Source organism: Dermacentor variabilis, chromosome 6 (genome assembly GCF_050947875.1).
Source record: "Dermacentor variabilis isolate Ectoservices chromosome 6, ASM5094787v1, whole genome shotgun sequence".
NCBI lineage: Eukaryota > Metazoa > Arthropoda > Arachnida > Ixodida > Ixodidae > Dermacentor > Dermacentor variabilis.
Genome location: NC_134573.1, coordinates 90,004,337 through 90,023,029, shown reverse-complemented (window position 1 = coordinate 90,023,029; position 18,693 = coordinate 90,004,337). Strand labels below are relative to the sequence as shown.

At 45.9% G+C, this 18,693-nt stretch overlaps 1 protein-coding gene across 3 annotated transcripts in view; it reads right to left on the bottom strand.

Annotated features, from left to right (window-relative positions):
• Positions 1 to 16,893: 16,893 nt before the first annotated feature.
• LOC142584924 (venom serine carboxypeptidase-like) overlaps positions 16,894 to 18,693 on the bottom strand; it is a 47,063-nt gene continuing 45,263 nt past the window's right edge. The window contains exon 5 of one of the 3 annotated variants that reach the window (XM_075695274.1): positions 16,894 to 18,691. In XM_075695274.1, coding sequence (XP_075551389.1) covers positions 18,130 to 18,691 — 562 coding nt within the window. In that variant the 3' untranslated portion in view covers positions 16,894 to 18,129. The remainder of the gene's footprint in view (positions 18,692 to 18,693) is intronic. The other 2 variants (XM_075695273.1, XM_075695272.1) reach the window with 2 other exon arrangements.

Sequence of the window (18,693 nt, the reverse complement as noted above, 5' to 3'; positions counted from 1 at the left end):
GCGCTTTCCTCGGATTTAGCAATGATTTGTTTCACTGAGAAAGTTAAATCCTGCACTCACAATGGTAATATTGCTGGCTCACTTTTTACTGACTTTTCCAAAACTTTTGATTGTATTGACCGCAGCATTCTGTTGTGCAAGCTTGAATGGTATGGTAGTATAGGTACAAGCTTTTGCAAAAAAAAAAAGCACTTACTGATTAACAGGTATCAAGCAGTGTCTTGAACTTTGAACTCAAGCAGTGTTGACACTTTGAACTTGCTGCGCAATGTCCATTTGTCGTGGCATACAATGGGGTCACTTGAACTTTCTGTGGTAGTGGGTATATTTTAATATTATTCTTTTCGTTTGCTTCAGCTGATTTAAATTTTATATTTGCCATACGATTAAGGCAGAAGAAGTAGTGGGAATCAAACAATGGGGGCATACTCTCCTTGACACGTATGTAATAAATGCAAAAAAAACCCTTAAGGATGACTATTCTTCTTAAGCGGAGCGAACATTCTTCAGGCGTCAACATAAGCAGCCCTAGAAAATATAGCTCCTTCAATAAAAACATTTGTCAAACGAGGAGCGAAATTAATAGTCGCTTTTTAAGTTCGCATCGTCTCCTAGTATTTTCTTTGACGCTGTCTCATCTTCTTTTTTATACGCTGCGTAAAAGAGCAAACAATTCGTATGTTAATAAACCCTACGAACGGAACAACGAGGTGGATTTGAATCCGCTTTCATTGTGCGGCAATCATACAGATTCTCTATAGGCACCGCACCGCAGCAGGTTGTCACGCTTAGGATTTAGGAATGTGTATAATTCGCCCATCAAGTTGCCGAAATTTTCGTTGCACTCCTTCTACTGTCCAATCCCAACAAATGTCTCGGCTATAGTAGTACCAGTCCTAAGCAGCCGGCACAGCACCTTAGATTGCCATGACAGGCTGCAATTTAATAACCCATTATCATTAGATGCAAACATTGTGACGAATCTTTTGCCGTAGTTTGAAAGTCGTTCAGCCTCAGAGTACAGTATACAGCATAGAGTAACAAAAACAACGCCTTAAAACACCAAAACTATTATGTTCTAAATTTTTGGTCGTAAGAAACAACTGACTTTAAATTACCTTCTTTTGCAATAAATATTTTAACAATTCATGGAGGCACCACAATACTTCGGGGAGTGCTGAAAACACATTCGTCACCTTGTCCTTAGTTTTCGTAGAAAGCACATAAAATACCACTCATATACGAGTCTGAAAAAAATGTGAACATTTAAGATGAATGAAAAGCCAATCTGACGTTTTAATAGGTGTTAAAAGGATTGCTGTGTAGAATTTCAACAACGTAAAAGTCTAGCATAGCAGTGCATGCTCCTTCTCCTCTTATCTCTTAGCGTTGGCTCGAACCATGTACTGGCGCAAGAGCAGTTGTAACCACTAAAGCAACAAGTGCTACGATAGCACCGGCAATGCCAGTAAGAGCCTCAGTACTGACAAAAACACTAGTGGCTGCTGCGACAGTTTAAGCTCCGAGACAAGCATTAAAGTGAAACTTGTGCTGAAACCCATCGACGATGATTATCAACGTAAGCTAACAGCTGAAGGCTTTCCGAAAGCTATTCGTTTTATTAAAGGAAGGATGCGCTTCAAAGCGTTTTTTTTTATTCCAGGTAGGATATGTAGGGAGCTTTTATTGTTTTTCTGCGGGCTGTCAAAGCCACACGGAGGTACGAGATGCATCAGAACATCGTCGAGCGTTTGTAAAATGTTGCAAGCATATTAGGACGAGGTCACGAAATGGTTCGCTAAGTAGAAGTGGTGTTGGAGCGCACAAAATCTCTGTAGAGATCCACGACTGCTCTGCGACTGTCCGGTGACACGTAGTGACCGGCATTCAAGAGCAACGCGTACGTGAAGCTGCGGACAATCATCTTGTAGCCCACCACTTCAGCTCCTACGTCTGATGCGTTCCTGTACGGCCTTCTCCTCGCTACCCTTAAATCCTCTTCGCCTTTCCATTGGAGAGACCGCAGGAACCCGTAGACGTCATCCGCCGGATAGACGACGTCCATGTTCCCGCCGTACACGAGCACTCGCTGCTGGTCCAGCACTGTCGCCACCATGAAGACGTCGCACGAGCAGACAGGGTGATGCTCACGGCGTTGCGCTGCCGGTCCATAGTGTCGTTGACACCCACGTGAATGACCCTCTTGAAGTCATCGCTGGTGACGTACTTCCGGTAAGTCGCGAATTCTGGTGGCTCCGTGGAGCGAAGCGCAGACGCTTGGTGGCGGAACCCCGTGAGCGACTGGAACAGCGAAGGTCCGCGCTCCCCTGTTTGCTGAACACCTCCCTGGAGATCGAGAGAAACGATATTTCGTTAGCCGAGGACACCATTGAGTATCTGAAGCGCCCTGTTGCTTATAACAAGAGGTCACAGGTCTGATTCTCTAGTCATCACGTGTTTTTATCTGTGTAGCACTAGTGGGCTGGAATTCCTACAGCATACTGGATGTTCTGAAATAGTTCTGGAGATATTGCCAAACCCTGAACTACGCTGTTGTTTAAGAGGAATGTTTAGATCAGGACTTCCTATATAAATAAATGAGAGCGCGGAGGAATCGTTTTTTTTTTCGCAGCAAACACTGTAGGACATTTATGAGGTTTCTTGAATTCAAGAAAAAAACGTAAACTTAGTGACTTTAGGAAGCGCAATTCTTCATTTAGGTGGTCTGATCTTTTTAATGCGTTTTTGAATATTCCAAGAAGAAAAGAGCAAGCTCTACTATCGCATTCACGACAACTCTCTTTTCAGCAATAAAAGAAATATATCGATTTCTTAAACTACATCGAATAACGCATCTAAAGCGAACAAAATTGGTTTATTGTACTGCCGCAACATATTGGTGAGCAGGACTTTTGCTAAGCCATTGTCAACACTAGAACAATTTCACGTAAGCTATAATTTTTTACACTAAATTTGTCAACTGGAGATGCTCTAACGTATGAAATTTACAGAGCTGAGATATCTCTTTTTAGTGCAATGTTACCAATTTTTTTTAACTTCGTGCTTGAACCTTTCTAAAACACAATAATTTTTAGGAATTTCTGTAAAAATTTGAAGTAAGAACTGAAAATTTAGCTTGTTACGGTCACTAGAATTTCAACTTTTTCTCTGAAGTGCAACAAATTTCACTCAAATCTGTCTGGTGGTTGTCTTATAAGAAACATCTATGCGTTTTACATCTGTTTGAATAGGGAAGCCAGGGTCGGCAACGAGCCCCCCCTCCTCCCCCTCTTCCCCCGAAGTCTTCCCCTTAAGAACCAATTTAATCATGCGGAAATAGAGCGTCGAAGACCCAGATATGTGAGAATTATGAAAACAAGTACTGACTGTGCGGGAATGCACCAAAGAGCACGAACTGTGAGTCATGCATATATAAGGATGCGAGGTGTGCGTGCTTTGCGCACAGGACGTGTCGTCTAGCGCATCCCTACACGGTGCACATCGCCAACTCGCTCAGGGAGTAGCAAAATAAGGCCCAGCGACTAAGAAATGCAAAAATGAAACAAACGCGCGAATGAAACTAACTGTACAATACTGGTCCACGGATTTCACTCGCCACAGTTTGCGACGCTCTTACCATAGACCTCCGTGCAGCGAGAGAATGGATATGCGCAGTTGTCGGCAGCGTTCGCTGCTTCACTGCGTGATTCCGTACAGAAGCCAGCCGTTAACCGGCACATCGGTGGCAGTAGTATAGAAGACTACACATATAAGCCAATTCCTCATACGTGTCCTGTCTCTCTCTCTTTCTCTCTAAATCCTTCTCTCTTTCTCTCTAAGCCCTGCTCTATCTCTCTCTCTAAACCCTTCTGTCTTTCTCCATAGACCCTTCTCGCTCTCTCTCCCTCTCCCTCTCTCTCTCTACCTGCGGACACCCCAAAGCTCTCGCGTGGAAGCACGTGGCCTGAAAGATCTGTAATAGTCCGCCTCCGGCGTTGAACGCACCACGCAAGTCGGTTGAACAAGAACGCGTGCCCTTTGCATCGGCGCCTTTGATTCGGTGCTGAAAGCCCCACCACCAAGAAACCCAGGCGAAAGAGTCGTGTAAAGCTATTCGCTTTAAAGCAGCAGCAATGACAATATCAGCACGAGAATCAGGAGCTGGAGCAGCCGCTGCAATAGCAACAGAAACGCTAGGGGCAACAACAGAAATAACAACGCAACGCAGTGAGAAATATACAAAAAAAAGAGGAAGAAAGCGGACAGGCTATGGATTAACGTATGCCAGCGACGTACGCTCACGGGAAGGGCGGAAAGTAAATTAATTTCGGGAGATAAATGTGCAACCGTTATTCTCTCCCTCACCACTTAGTTGAGTTAAATATAAAATACGACCTTCTCTAGCTGTCAATGCTAGCAGTGAGAGGAGGAAAACGGGAAAGAAAGAGCAGGCACTTTGAAAAAAAGCGAAAGAAACGCAGCATGATCGTAAATTTGCAGGGCTGAGGAGAAAGAATGGCATCGCTAGGAATGCTTGTCAACAGACGCAAACACAGCGGAAGATCTTGCCCACGCCTCGCGAAATGTCGGACCGAAGTAGAGAAAATGAAACTTTATTTTCGCACAAAGTCACTCAGTGTTTCGGGGACACCGTTTCCCGTTTCCTGAACTGAAAAGTACTGTCAGCTTCTGGTGATGCAAGCAGCGACAACACGTGGAATGTGAAATAGGCTTGGTTTCGAAGATCGCAGCTTCTGCTTTGGGGATCTAGCGTGGAAGTCATAGTTTATTCAGCATTCGTGGCGCCTGTGTCAGGTGTCATCACCACGCAAATCGGAATCGGCTTTCCTTTGCAGAAGTCGCCTTAAAACACTACAATTTCCCACAGACAGAAACCTATACCTGCACCGTGAGTAAGACATCGAGCCGCTGTCGTTATATCAACCTTGATTTTCAACCTTGATTTTCAGGATAAGGATAAGGTTTTCAGGACGAATTGCTATAAGCATAAAAACACTTGTTTTCGTGTTTCAGAGGACTCCTCGCCACATGTTCGCAATATTTGCAAGAAGCCCTGGGAAGAATCCTGCTCTCATAGGGATAGTGGCTCATCTGTCCAACTTTGATTTGATCATGTATTTATAGACAGTGTACGGTACGGTTGGGATAGCCCATCCAATACTCTCGTCAAATCATCTGCTGGCTCAACTAAACCCGCCGAAACACTTGCTAGGACCAAATCCCCTTGACTTCATGGTACTGGCAATAAACTTTCCATTTTAAACGTTAATGTAAGAAGCCTTGTCAGCAATTTCTATAAATTTCTTTCCTTGGTTTCGTCTTACTCGGCACATATTATCGGTGTTACTGAGACCTGGTGACATGATGGTGTACATGATTCTGAGGTAACCCCCCCCCCTCCCCCCCGGTTTCAATATGATTCGGCGTGACAGAAAATTCGGGAGAGACTGCGGTGTTGCTCTATTTCTTCAATCTCACCTTCACTTTTCTCTACTCTTTGCCCCAGCTGATACTGAGTCTTTGTGTTGTAAAGTTCTACTCGAAAATATGTCTTTAATTATAGGGGTCGTTTACGGTCCCCCTAGTTCTAGTATTGAGCATTTACACAATCTATGCGAATTTTTGTATAGTCATACTACTTCTTCATCCAACGTTATCTGCCTAGGCGATTTTAATGTTCCTGGTGTTGATTGGTCTTCTATGAAAGTAAGGGGACACGAAGTAGCTATCGGGTGGGACTTGGTCCACATTTCATTGCACCAGGTTGCATTTGGTGCAGGTGCATTTCATTGCACATGCACCAGATTGTTCATGATTTCACTCGGCCAACTTCCGTCCTTGATCTTGTCTTGCTTACTACATCTCTTTTTCATACTGGTTACGAATGCGATGTTATTGATGGAATATCTGAGCACAATGCTGTGTTAATTTCAGTTCATGGCATCGTCCCTAAATCCCGCTGTATCTACCGCTCATTTCCTGACTTTAACGGCGCGGATGATTTGGCAATAACGGACGCCCTATGGGATTCTTTTCATGAGTTTGAACTAATAAGTACCACTAGGGATACTAATACCTTGACAAGCTTCTTCGGAAATCCTGTCAGTAAGTGTATCAACCTTTTTATTCCTTCAAAAACAAAGAAAACAAACACTGAAATTCCTTGGATGACTAGGGCGCTTTTGCATTTATCAAGTCGTGTGGCGGAATACGTCGGTCGAAACGCTCGGGTGACTCAACAAAATTCATCGAATTCCATAGCGCTAAAAACGAACTCTGTTCTAAAATCGTTGCTGCAAAATAATTTTATTACAAAGTAACATTGCCGAAATTAATACTGGCTAATCCCCCAATATTTTGGAAAGCTATCCTACCACCTAGGTCATCCTTGGACACGTTACTAATTAACAATGTTGCAGTTTCTGATTAGCAAAAAATAGCTTCTTCTTTTGACACCTACTTCCACTCTGTCTTTACGACTGATAACTCTGTAACCCCTGTTTTTCATTCCGAACTACACCCTTCGATCGACGATATATCACTGTCTACTGGGGGTGTGCTTAACTTAATCCTAAGCTTAGACATCAAGAAGTCGTGTGGTCCTGGCGGTATCCCGACTGTTTTTCCTCATTCGATACTCTCTTTGGTGCAGCAGATATCTAACAATTATCTTTAGAAAATCTCTCTCAACTGCCACCGTTCCAGCCTCGTGGAAACTTGCTGCAATTTTGCCCTTATTTAAGTCGGGCAACGTTCAATTGTTATCTAACTATAGGTCAATGTCCTTCACAGCACTCATGTAAATTACTCGAACGCATTATCTTTAAACATATTATGACATTTCTTGAAACTAAAAATTTTATGCAGTTTCCAGCATGGTTTTAGACGTGGCCTTAGCGCTATAATGCAACTGACACAATTCGTTCACGATATCAGCAGTTCTTCAGATATAGGTGACCAGATTGATGCTGTTTTTATAGACTTGCCAAAGGCCTTCGACACTGTCTCACACCTTAAACTTATGCACAAGCTGGTCGCTATACTAAAGAATGCATCTTTGGTTGGCAGGATATGGGACTTTCTTTCTCAGCGTTCGCAATGTGTATGTATCAACTCTACTAACTCACCCTTGATGCCTATTTCATTAGGGGTTTTCCAAGGCTCAGTACTGGGCCCTCTTTTATCCCTGGTGTATATTAATGATCTCCCCCTACACACCTCAGTTAAAATACGGCTGTTTGCAGATGATTGGGTTTTATATCATACAATTAAATCTCTTACTGATCGTGTTGTCCTTAACAGTTACTTTGCTGACTTCTGTAACTGGTCCAAAGCGTGGCAAATGAATATCGACTTTTCCAAAACTGTCTCCATGTCCTTTACACGACGCTCATCCCCTTCCTTCTTTGTGGAAGCCTTTAACTGTATTGCTTTAAATAGAGTCTTCGAATACAAATATTTAGGTATCCTACTAACACACGATTTGTCATAGTCGAAACACATCGATGTCAAATGTAACGAGGCCCTTAAAAGACTAGGTTACTTACATCGTACTCTTGCTCCTCGAGAAACAAAACTTATTACATATAAAACCCTCATTTACCCTATCCTCGAATATGGCTGAATTGTATGGGATTCATACAAACATTGCGACGTCAAACAACTAGAATCAGTGCAAAAAAAGGCAGTGCGTTTTGTTTGTAGGAGATATGAAAGGGAATTTTTGCCGTCTAACTCTCTTCCTCTACTTGGTCTCACTCCTCTTGCAGAGCGTCGCAAACTTGAAAGCCTAAAATTCCTTCACACGTTAATGAATGCAGCTCGCCTCTCCCCTCTAGATAACTATTTGACTTATTCCAAACCCTCATGTGCGAGGAGTCACCATATATATATATATATATATATATATATATATATATATATATATATATATATATACACACACGGTTAGGAGAGAGCATTACGGTGTGATTCTGAAGGCCTTCGCAGCGACAAAAAGGATGAATATGAGAAGGAAGTTTCACCAAGTGGCAGGCACAGTGTATCTTCGTTGCAGCGCAAATAAACGCAGACAGGCAAGAAACACAAAAATCATCCCGGCTCCGAATGACAGTCGCATATCAACAGGGTACATATGCCTTGCGTGTTGTAACATGTGTCGGTCCTGACTCTAGATAGCATTGTTACTGAAATAATTGTTAAGTGACGTTTGCTCTACTGGAAAGGTGAACGCGGTCTCACTGAAAAGTCCACATATACATATATATATATATATATATATATATATATATATATATATATATATATATATATATATTGTGGCAAGGTCTATAGCACAGGTGGATCCGGAGAATAAGCTCTGTAAGCGCAGAGGTACAAGCTGTAAGCTTGTACCTCTGCGCTGTTGTCCGCGGTTGATGTAGTTTAGAACTTAGCCTCAAGGCGACATATTGTTAGCGACATTTAGGCGTGCGGATTGTACGCCGTAGAAAACAGTACAAAAAATAAAAGAAGGGCACGACACACCGACATAGCTTGGTGGCAATGGCGTGGCGCTGCTAAGATCAAGATCACGCGTTAGATCCTGGCCGTGGCGGTCGCATTTCGATGAAAGTTTAAAAAAAATCGGAAGTTGTACGTGCCAAACCATGATCTGATTATGAGGTACGTGATATAGGGGGACTCCGGAATCATTTTGACCGCCTGCGGTTCTTTGACGTGACCTTAAATTTGTGTACACGAATGTGTTTTTGCATTTAGGCCTCATAGAAAATGCGGCTGCCGCGGCCGGGTCACAGCACGTGACCTCGCGGTGAGCAGTATTCGCGGCGAGCTCCACCACTGGAAAGGCTGGCGCCACCGTCGGCGTGACGTGGCATGAGGGATCACGTGGACACAGCAGCCACGTCGTCTGCTTCGGAAGCGCCGAAGCAACCTGAAAACGAAAGTTTAAAGTCCCACCTGCGCTGCGGTTCTGATTAAGTGATGAGGCTTTCCCGCCTTGGGTGTCTACTTCACAACATCTGAAAGGACTACACTCACTATAATAGGTAGTGGCTGCCTATGGAGGCGTGCAGCATGGTTGGCTACTGCTCGGTGCCGCAGTGCCGGACGTACGCAACGGAGCCCGGTGTCAGCCTTATTGACACGTAACCGCAGGACAAGGAGCTGCGTGAAGCTTGGCTGGCGAAACTTAGAACCGGCAGACTGCCATCGTCTACAACTCGGGTGAGCGGCAAGCCCAGACGCGAGGAAGATTTCTGCTACGCCGCCGGGACTGCGATGTTCAGCGAGTAGCAGAAAACGCGCACTGAGACGCTCGCTCGCGCCCGTTGCCCGGCTAATGTCATGACGGTTTGGTCTATGAACTCGTTGATGCTAGATACTGGCAAGTTCACTGGAACGGAAATGGAGCGCTAAGGCGCACATTTAAACAAGGCATGGCATATGGTCATGTTTGTGTTATGAATTAATGCACTGGCTTGCAAAAAAGAAGCAGAGGGAAATCGCACGCTGAGAAGACCGATAAAAATACAGTGCGACGCAACTTGAAAAATAATAATTAATTGTCCAAGAACGTAGAAAACAAAGAAAGATTGAATCGTCGCGACGGCACATCACAGTCGCCGTAGGCGTCGAAGTCTCTATAACGAAATTATTTTTGAACAGTTCTGACACCTTACATGCAACAGTGGCTGCTAGTGTGCTGTCAAATTTTCATATGCTGCGGCCTAAAGCTCACGGCACGGTGCGAAAACGCGCTCACAGCGAAAGCAAAACATTGTGCGCGGACATGCATGCAGACGCGCAGTCGGTCGCTGCGAACTCGTGCGATAGCTGCATTGAGGCTTCATTCTGTTATGCTCCATTTGGTTTTACAGACAGCCTACTATAAGAACACATTTCACATAGTTTACTTTCAGCGTTTGCCTATCTTTCACGCAAGAAGCCGGTTTGGGAGACTCCATCGCTGCGACCGCGCGTAGTTGCGTTCGTGGTACGTATTCGGTAAAGAGATAGCGTCTGTAAACGACTCTGTGCTTTAAATTTGCCGAAAATTATTATATCGACAGTCAAAAACTTCCCTCGTTTTGAGAGTACCTACATAAATGTCCAGGAGGGCGGCCGCGTGGTCTTTTATTGAGCACCGTAAGCGAAACCTATGAGGAGCGCGCCGCGTGATCCCTCATACTACACCAGGCTGGCGCTTCCGACAGATGGCGACTCCGTAACTCCTCGCCGCCAATAGCGTCACGGCCACTGAGCTGTACTGCGGGAGGGGGAGGGTAGTTGTTTTATGAGATTCTTTTCTTCCGTCGGTGATCATGAAAAACGATCTACGCACTTTGGAGCCCCTGGATTCCCTTTTTCTCATTCACTTGAGTTCGCACGCTGCATAAAGTAGGCGCGTAAATACATGTAATCATGTAGAACCGTTTCACGAAGATTCTGCAAAACGTAACTCGTAAAATGCGTTGTCTATGAGCCATCGTTCGTAGACTTCAAGTTGGTCGCTTGTAGACTTCACCCACCTAAGTACACTTTCGCGGTCTGTCCTTGTCCTATGGTGCATACAAAGCTGATGACGGGCGTCCGCTGCAGACGCAGGAGTGGAGCACTTCAGACACTGGCCGTAGTCAACCCTGAATGCTCTTACATTGTAACTCAGCCACATTTTGAAAACTATGTTTCAGGTGAAACCATGGTGTACCATTAGGGACACATTGCGACAGTCTACATTGCGGTCTACTACGTCGAGAGAGAGGAGATACGGACAAGCTGTTTCTGAACGACTGTATGTCGGAGTCGGCGCTGTCTTAGTCCAAATGGATCCCTAGTCATGGTGCTGAGCTCTTCTGTCTGGTTCCGCTGACGCGTTTTATGTTGTTCACCAGCAGTGGACCTAGTGTTGGGCTGTGCTGTTATGGTGGGGAAGCCCAGCGTTCCCGCTGCATAGGGGGAGAGCGGGACGTTTGAAAAAATCTAACGTGTGGAGAAGAGCCACTACGCGGGCACGTCGTCGAACCACATCCGACTGAGGGCTATTGAGCACACATACGTAGTACTGGTCCAGATACGTTACTAGCAGGAAAGAAATAACAAGTAAATCTTCTTTAACGAGGAGGCCTTCTTTATACAAGCGATTTAACCATGCGTACTGCATGTTCTGAGTGAAAAAAAAATCATAACTGCCTTTGATGTCTCCTGTGGACCTATTAGATAAATATACATGCAGCACAAGAACATGACAACAAGAACCTATAAAGTGTAATCGTCTAGACAAGAGGAATCAGGTGTTTTTACTCCAGACTGCGTGTCAAATGCGCTGTCCCAAGGCCGCGCGGGCTCTTAGCTCTACGCAAACGCGGGACCCTGACTGTAGCGTCTGTCCCACTCCCGAGACAATAGTTCAAGCACTTTGCGTGTGCCCTCAATATGAGGCCGAACGAAGAACACTTAACTCTAGAGTTGACTGCTTGGACTCCCGCCCTTTTCCGGAAGAAAAGATTTTGGGCGCGTGGAGAAGAGTTGACTGTGCCCAACGTACCCTAAAGTCCCCCTTGAACTTTCTGCGTGAGACTGGTTTGGACGATCACCTCTAGAACCTGCGAGACGTGCAGGCAATGTGAAATGCGTTTGCGCGATAACATTTTTGTATGGACAAGGTTAGTCTTGCGTGTATTGTGTCTACAGTGCTCATCCGCATATTGGACAACGTGTATATAGTAACTCATTGCACCTTAGCATAATCAGCTGCCACTTACCTTGCCTTGTATTTCCCACTTCCCCTTTTCCCCAGTGAGGAGCAGCAGGCTAGAGACACGCTGTCCAGGCCGACCTCTCCTCCTTTCTCTTCATTAAAATCTACTTCTCCTCCTCTTCCTCCTTGGCAGTGCCGATGCTCCTGAACCCGCTGACGGCTAAGCATGGGTGTTGGCAGTATCCATGGCACTACCTCTCTAGATACACGTTAGCCGTGCATGCGGAAGTAGTAGCTCGATAACGCGAACGTGTTATATAGCGTAATCCTATCTACACTTGGAACCGCGACTCGTCATTTGGCTCAGCGCCGCTACAATTGACAGCGCAGAGAGGCAAGAGCACAGGCAACAAAACAAACAAACTAACAAAGGAAAAAAAAGAAAAGCCAGCACGAAGCTCCAGTTCTTCGCTGCTGTCACTTTTACTTCGGGCTTTCCCCCTATAGGCGCTCCATCAATTCTAGAAAAGTGTCTTATGCAGTCTCCATTCGCAGCTCTATAGTTACGCGATGTCGGGTTTCGCCGTTATATGGAGCCACGACAGAAAAGGGTGGGAAACCGAACCGCCCACACGCGGCGCAGGCTGACGCGTATACAAAAGCGCTCCGTCTTGGGAGAGCAAAAAGGGAGAGATGGTGGCGCAGCCCGTAGCATCTTTCGCCTCCAATAGAGGTGCAATTGAGCCCCGGCGTGTCGGGAAGAGGCGAAAAGGAACGGATGCACGGCCGCTATAGTGTGTTGGATGCCGGCCGCGAAGGGCGAGACAGCGTCGACCGTATTGAACCTAGGCAGTCGTGGGAGCTGCGGCCCGGTGGAATCGATGCGCCGCAGCGGGCCTTCTTCCTTTCGCTTCCCCTCGCAACCATCGGCGGCATTTTCTTTTTTCGTCGGGAGGAAGGGTGCGGTAAATTGCGCAGCCAATGGGAAGAAGACCGGGAAAGGTCTCACCATCTCGTGCCTAGGGGAGTTCGTGCGGTACCACTCGCGAAATGGAAATTGGCTCGCCGTGGCGGCCGGCTGTTGCCGTTGACCCAACTCCCGTCGGGAGTTACTTCGCCGCAAAGCAACACAGACACATCCGCGGGGCTCTGGCCCTGTCTCTGCAAATGGAGGGAGCGGAAAGGGGGAAACGCCGAAGACGGAAGGAAAAGGGTGGGGGGGGGGGTGCGCGAAGGCAGTGCAGCGCGTGGCATCTGTCTATATGTGTTTCCTTCGGGCCGCAATCAAGCTCGCTCTTCTCGGAGGACTGCGTGCGCTCTTGAGGATTTAGGGAAGCTAGAATGTCCGCCAAAAGTTAGCGCGGCTGCGGCTGTCTGTACCAATTTGCGGGATGTTCGGTGGTTCCGGTACCGCGACTCCAGGAATCTAGGAAGCCTAGCTGTCGTGCGCCGAGGTTGCACGGAGAGGCAGGCGGCTCCGTTTCAAGTGTCGTCTGTCGAAAACAGTGGCCATGCAGAGGAACGAGAACGTGAAAATAAAAGCTGAAGGAGACGGAGCACGACTGAGTGTCTGATTAAAGCACTGCAGGAGGGCTGTCATTTGTGCTTTGACCGTTTCTTTTTTTGTTTTCCTTTGAACTGATGGCAAATGTTTCCGCGTAAGGCTCCAGATGGAGAGAGGGCAATGTCACGGTGAATTGAGCATACGTGACGGCCGAGAATGTGGTTGTCCACTCTATTAACTTCGGCCTGAAGATCCTCAACGGTATTCCGGTGACGTCCGACGTAAGCCTAATTACATTTGGGTCTAACGGAAAGTCTTTCTTCACGGTTCCCTGTAGTGCATCTGAAAGTACACCGCTTTCCATGTTCGTGGAGATAAAGCTGCATGATCTGGTTGCCAAGGTAACAAGAAACGGATATGTCCATGTAAAATATTTTGAGAGGCAACGAGCCATTGTTATTCGTTCAGGAAATATATATCAATAAACTTACGCTTGAGACCACAATGCATCGGGAATTGGTATGCAGGAGGTGGACGGAGGCTGGCAAAGAAAGAGCTGCGTCTAACGGCGCACAAGATGAGAGGGCCCCACATGTCCCATCGTCTTCCATAGGCAGGAACTGGCGTCTGCTCCGTTGCAAAAGTGCAAATCCTTATTCTTGGGTCGTTATCACTTTTTATAAAACGATTAGTGGTTTGCGGTCCTGGCAAATTGGCCTCGGGACAACGCGGCTTTGAAATCGTGTCTCACACCAAGTGCGAAAAGTACACTCGCACTAAAACGTGGCTGCGCTTCACAAGCCACGCGAGGTAACCCCTTCTCATTAGAACGCAAACAAGCACTTCAGCTGCCGTATGACAAGTGCTAGTGCCAAACGCAGACGATGAGCAATGTTTGCGACACAGTTTCGAGCACATATTGAAATTCCTCTTCTGGCTAATGTGCTCGGGCATGCCATTTTAGTTCAGAGACACTTTGCTGCGTCACGGTGCAAGGTCATCATCAACGGCGCATACAGCTCTGCCTGAATATCTTCCCTAATGGGCGTGTTACTTTAACAGCTCTTTCAGAAATCATGGGTGGTGTTTTGCGAAAGTCTGCGTATTGAGCTGGAGTACTCGAAGCGCTACACATCGCTTACACTGGAAATCAGTACACATCATTGAGTAATCAACAAAATTGCCACTTATTTACTTTTGAACTAATTAATTTAGTGCTCGTGCTGCGCTGTACTAATAAGAAACAGCGATTTCTTAAGGCACACCTATACTTGAAACGTGTTCAGCAACTAGCACCAGTTTTCAGATTGCCGTAAAAATGAGCTGTTGTTTCGCTTGCATTTTTAACAAAATACCTTTTTCTGCACCATAACTCGAACGCTGCTAGAACACCAGTGCATTTTGTCACCAAACTTTAAAGCGACTGGACTCAAGACCATTCTCCGAGTCAAAGATACTCGGACCGTGGCCACACCCATCACTGGCACGAAAAGCGATTTGTGCACTAGCACAATACTTGAAGTGCACCGGCTTAAGAGACCGTTTATAGTGTCCCTATGCATTCTCCCACATGCACCCAGTGCTTACTCTCTCCCTTTTTCCTCTTTCTGTTCCCCTTTCTCCCACGCCCAGTGTAGGGTAGAAAACCGGGTGCACGTCTGGCTGACCTCCCTGCCTTTCCTGTCCTTGCTCTCTCTCTCTTTTGTCACCAATATGGGAATGCATATCTTGAAACTGGTGTTGTCCCTAGAATTGGTGCGAGTTGATATGACTTTAAATGTCACCAGCTACAATTCGTAAATTGCAATATGCGGCGTAAAGGAAGTAGTTTAAAAGCTAACCAGCAAAATTTGGTTGCGTTGTGAAATATTCACTTCCCTATTTTTTTTTCTGGGGGGGGGGGGAGGGGGGCAAATAGTGTCTGCCCTAATTGTAATCTAACGCAAGAAGTAGAATTGTGCTACGTGTCATGTCATTTTTTTAAAGCGCTGCCCGGGTTAGCTGAAACATCCTGTATATTACCCGTTTAGTCCCCGGAGCACGGACCAACCTACCAATGCACAATCTGAAGCTGGATCGGGGGGCGATTACGAAACTATTAAAACTTGGGAAACTCCTTTGGAAACGTCTACCTATACACGTAGAAAATGAGACGCCAATCCAGTGGATGGTACGCCCCAAATGCAATGCCTACTATAAACTCGTAGGCACAGACTTCCCATATGGCAGAAGCATATTCAATTTTTGGGCGGATCAGCGTGATATAAGCAAGTTTTTTTGAGTGTGAAGGTGCGTGCTTGAGGTTACGCTTAAGAAGACCGAATGCTCGGTTAGCTGATGCTAAGGCGGTGTTAATATGGTAATGCCAAGTGAAATCACACTGAATATGAAGGCCAATATACTTGTAAGTTGGCACAAGTTCTACACTAGCATTATTAAGAAAGTAGGCGGTAGGAAGTCGAGTGGAATGGTTGGTAAATGACATTATCTTGGTTTTAGACGTGTTTAAAGACATTAGCCACGAGGAGCACCAAGCAGTCACCGCATCAAGATCAGTTTGTAGGAAAAGGCGGTCAGCGTCATTAATAATATTACGATATATAACACAATCATCTGCAAATAAACGAATTCGAGATGAGATACATTTAGGTAGATCATTAGTAAAAATTAAGAAAAGTAGGGGACAAAGTGCGCTGCCCTGGGAGACTCCAGATGTTAAAGGAACAGAAGAAGAGTTACAGCCATTAGCACAGGTGAATTGTTGTCTGTTGGAGAGCAAATCTTTAATCCATGCAAGAACGTTTGGGTGAACATTTAAGTGTTAATTTGATTAGAAGCCTGTGATGAGGAACGTGATCAAAAGCTTTAGAGAAGTCAAGAAGCACTGCGTCAACTTGGAATCCTTCGTTCGATGCGGAAAGTATATCGTTAGTAAATCCGGCGAGTTGAGTATCGTACGAATAACCCCTGCGAAAACCATGCTGGTACTTTAAAATGATATCATGGTCTTCTAGGTATATATGGCTTATGTATGACGTGCTCGAGAAGTTCACATATGTTGCTAGTTAATGAGATAGGACGATAGTTAGATGGAACAGAGCAATCACCCAATTAAAAAATTCGTGGTATTGGCATGTAAAACCCCATATATTTTTTAATTTGAAGTTTGCAGCGGCCTTTTCAGTGCGCCTATGTAGTAAGGAATGCACAAATTCATCAAAGCGCCTTCAGACGCAAATAGAAAAACATCATATCGCATTCAAATAATCCGCTGTAGTACGTTGTATGTGTATTTAAGACACTTATCCCGCCAAGTCTCTTGCATCAGTATCACGGTAAACTTTTTCTCCAGCTAGCCCTGTCGGATACGATAATCATTTTGATACAGCTGTTATTTGTGCCAAGGAACATCATGAACCGTAGGAAACAATGAAACCATATTTTGGTTAAGCTCAGCATCGCCAGGTGTCGCCGACGAAGCAGCAATTTTCCGTTATAACGTAATCACGCTAAAACTAACGATGTTGTGTGCCGACCAGGCTAACGCTTTGTATTAACGTCGACGAGAAGTGTGCCGTATAAGACAGCTAGCCGTGGTCCCAGTCGTGTGTACACAGTAACTATTTCGTTAAGCTCATTCAAACCGGCACGCAATACAGGGCACGTTAACTAATAATCCGGTTTTCTTGATGAATGCGGTTCTTACGTGAGTGAGACGAGACCTCCTATTTACCGAAGAAGTTTCAGCAGATAGTAATCAGGTGCAGGATTCGAACGTGAAGAGCTAATACGTGATAGAATCGAGTGGTCCACTAGCCGTTATTCTCCCCTTTTAGATTTGTCATGGCGAATCGCAGATAATGAAGATAGTAATTGAAGCAGGAGCTCTCAGTATCCTTTCTCGTCGCAGACAGACTGCTGGCGTTCTTATAGTGTCCGTAGAAGTCTGCTAGATCGGGAACGGAACGTATTAACAGGACTTAGTATAGTAAGAAATCATTTCCTGATCTGTTTAGTAAATGAGATAAGGAGCCAGGACTTTATTAAATTAGTAACTGCAAGATATGCTTGTATGTCTATATTACATTTATTTTTGTGTTTAGGCGATACTACAATACGCTTGTATGCATTGATTACCGATTTATTATCTCTAGAAAGAAAGGGCGAACAACGAAGGGCATGCAGGTTGACTATACATGGTTGCACTCCGTTGACTAACCTGCACCCTGTGAAATTGAAATAGGCACAGAAACATAATAAAAAAAATTGTGCCCACAGCCGCAGTGGAACGTGCGCTGACATTCACAGATGGTCGTGTAGTCCAATCGCCTTAAGAAACGCAATAGCGCTTTAGTGGCCTTGTACATACTTGAGCACGTCGGCCCAGGTCTCAGAATCTTTTCTTCTAATAAAGTTCTGTCGTTAGGCAGCTGAGACGAGCGCGTAGACATTTGTTTCGCGTGTTAGTTGGCATTAAAAGAAGAGCTACATATGATTGTCAAGGCTTGTCTGTCGCATGAGGTTCAATAAACAGTGATAATATGGTCCATGGATGCAGCAGTACAAGTATTGATGCCGAATGGTATGAACAACCCTGCTATTATCACGGACGTCGACGGGCTGTTTGGAGACAGGAGCCCATCAATAAAAGGTGAAGCGGGTGTCCCTCTCGCACTAGTGGATAGATGAGCGGGCAGCTCGAAGAGGCGCCGATAGATCCCCGCCTAGCGCATGTGATGTGTGAAAGCCCCATTCAGGCAAACCTTTCGGAGCGATACCTTCTTTTGGCGGGCGAGGGCACCTGGGAGGTCAAAATCACGCGAAGGTACGAGTTGCATCAGAACCTCGTCGAGCATTTGTAAAATGTTGTATGCATATTAGGACGAGGTCACGAAATGATTCGCTAAGTAGAAGTGGTGTTGGAGTGCACAAAATCTCTGTAGAGATCCACGACTGCTCTGCGACTGTCCAGTGACACGTAGTGACCGGCATTCACGAGCAACGCATACGTGAAGTTGCGGACAATCATCTTGTAGCCCACCACTTCACCTCCTACGCCTGATGCGTTCCCGTACGGCCTTCTCCTCGCTACCCTCAAATCCTCTTCGCCTTTCCATTGGAGAGACCGCAGGAACCCGTAGACGTCATCCGCCGGATAGACGACGTCCATGTTCCCGCCATACACGAGCACTCGCTGCTTGTCCAACACCGTCGCCACGAGCTCCCTGACGTCCTTGAAGGCGTCGTACGAGTAGAGAGTGGTGCTCACGATGTTGCGCTGCCGGTCCATAGTGGCGTTGACGCCCACGTGAACGGCCCTCTTGAAGTCTTCGCTCGTGACGTACTTCCGGTAAGTCGCGAATTCCGGTGGCTCCGTGGAACGAAGCGCCGACGCTCGGTGGCGGAACCCCGTGAGCGACTCGAACAGCGAAGGTCCGTCCTCTTCTGTCTTGGTGAACACCTCCCT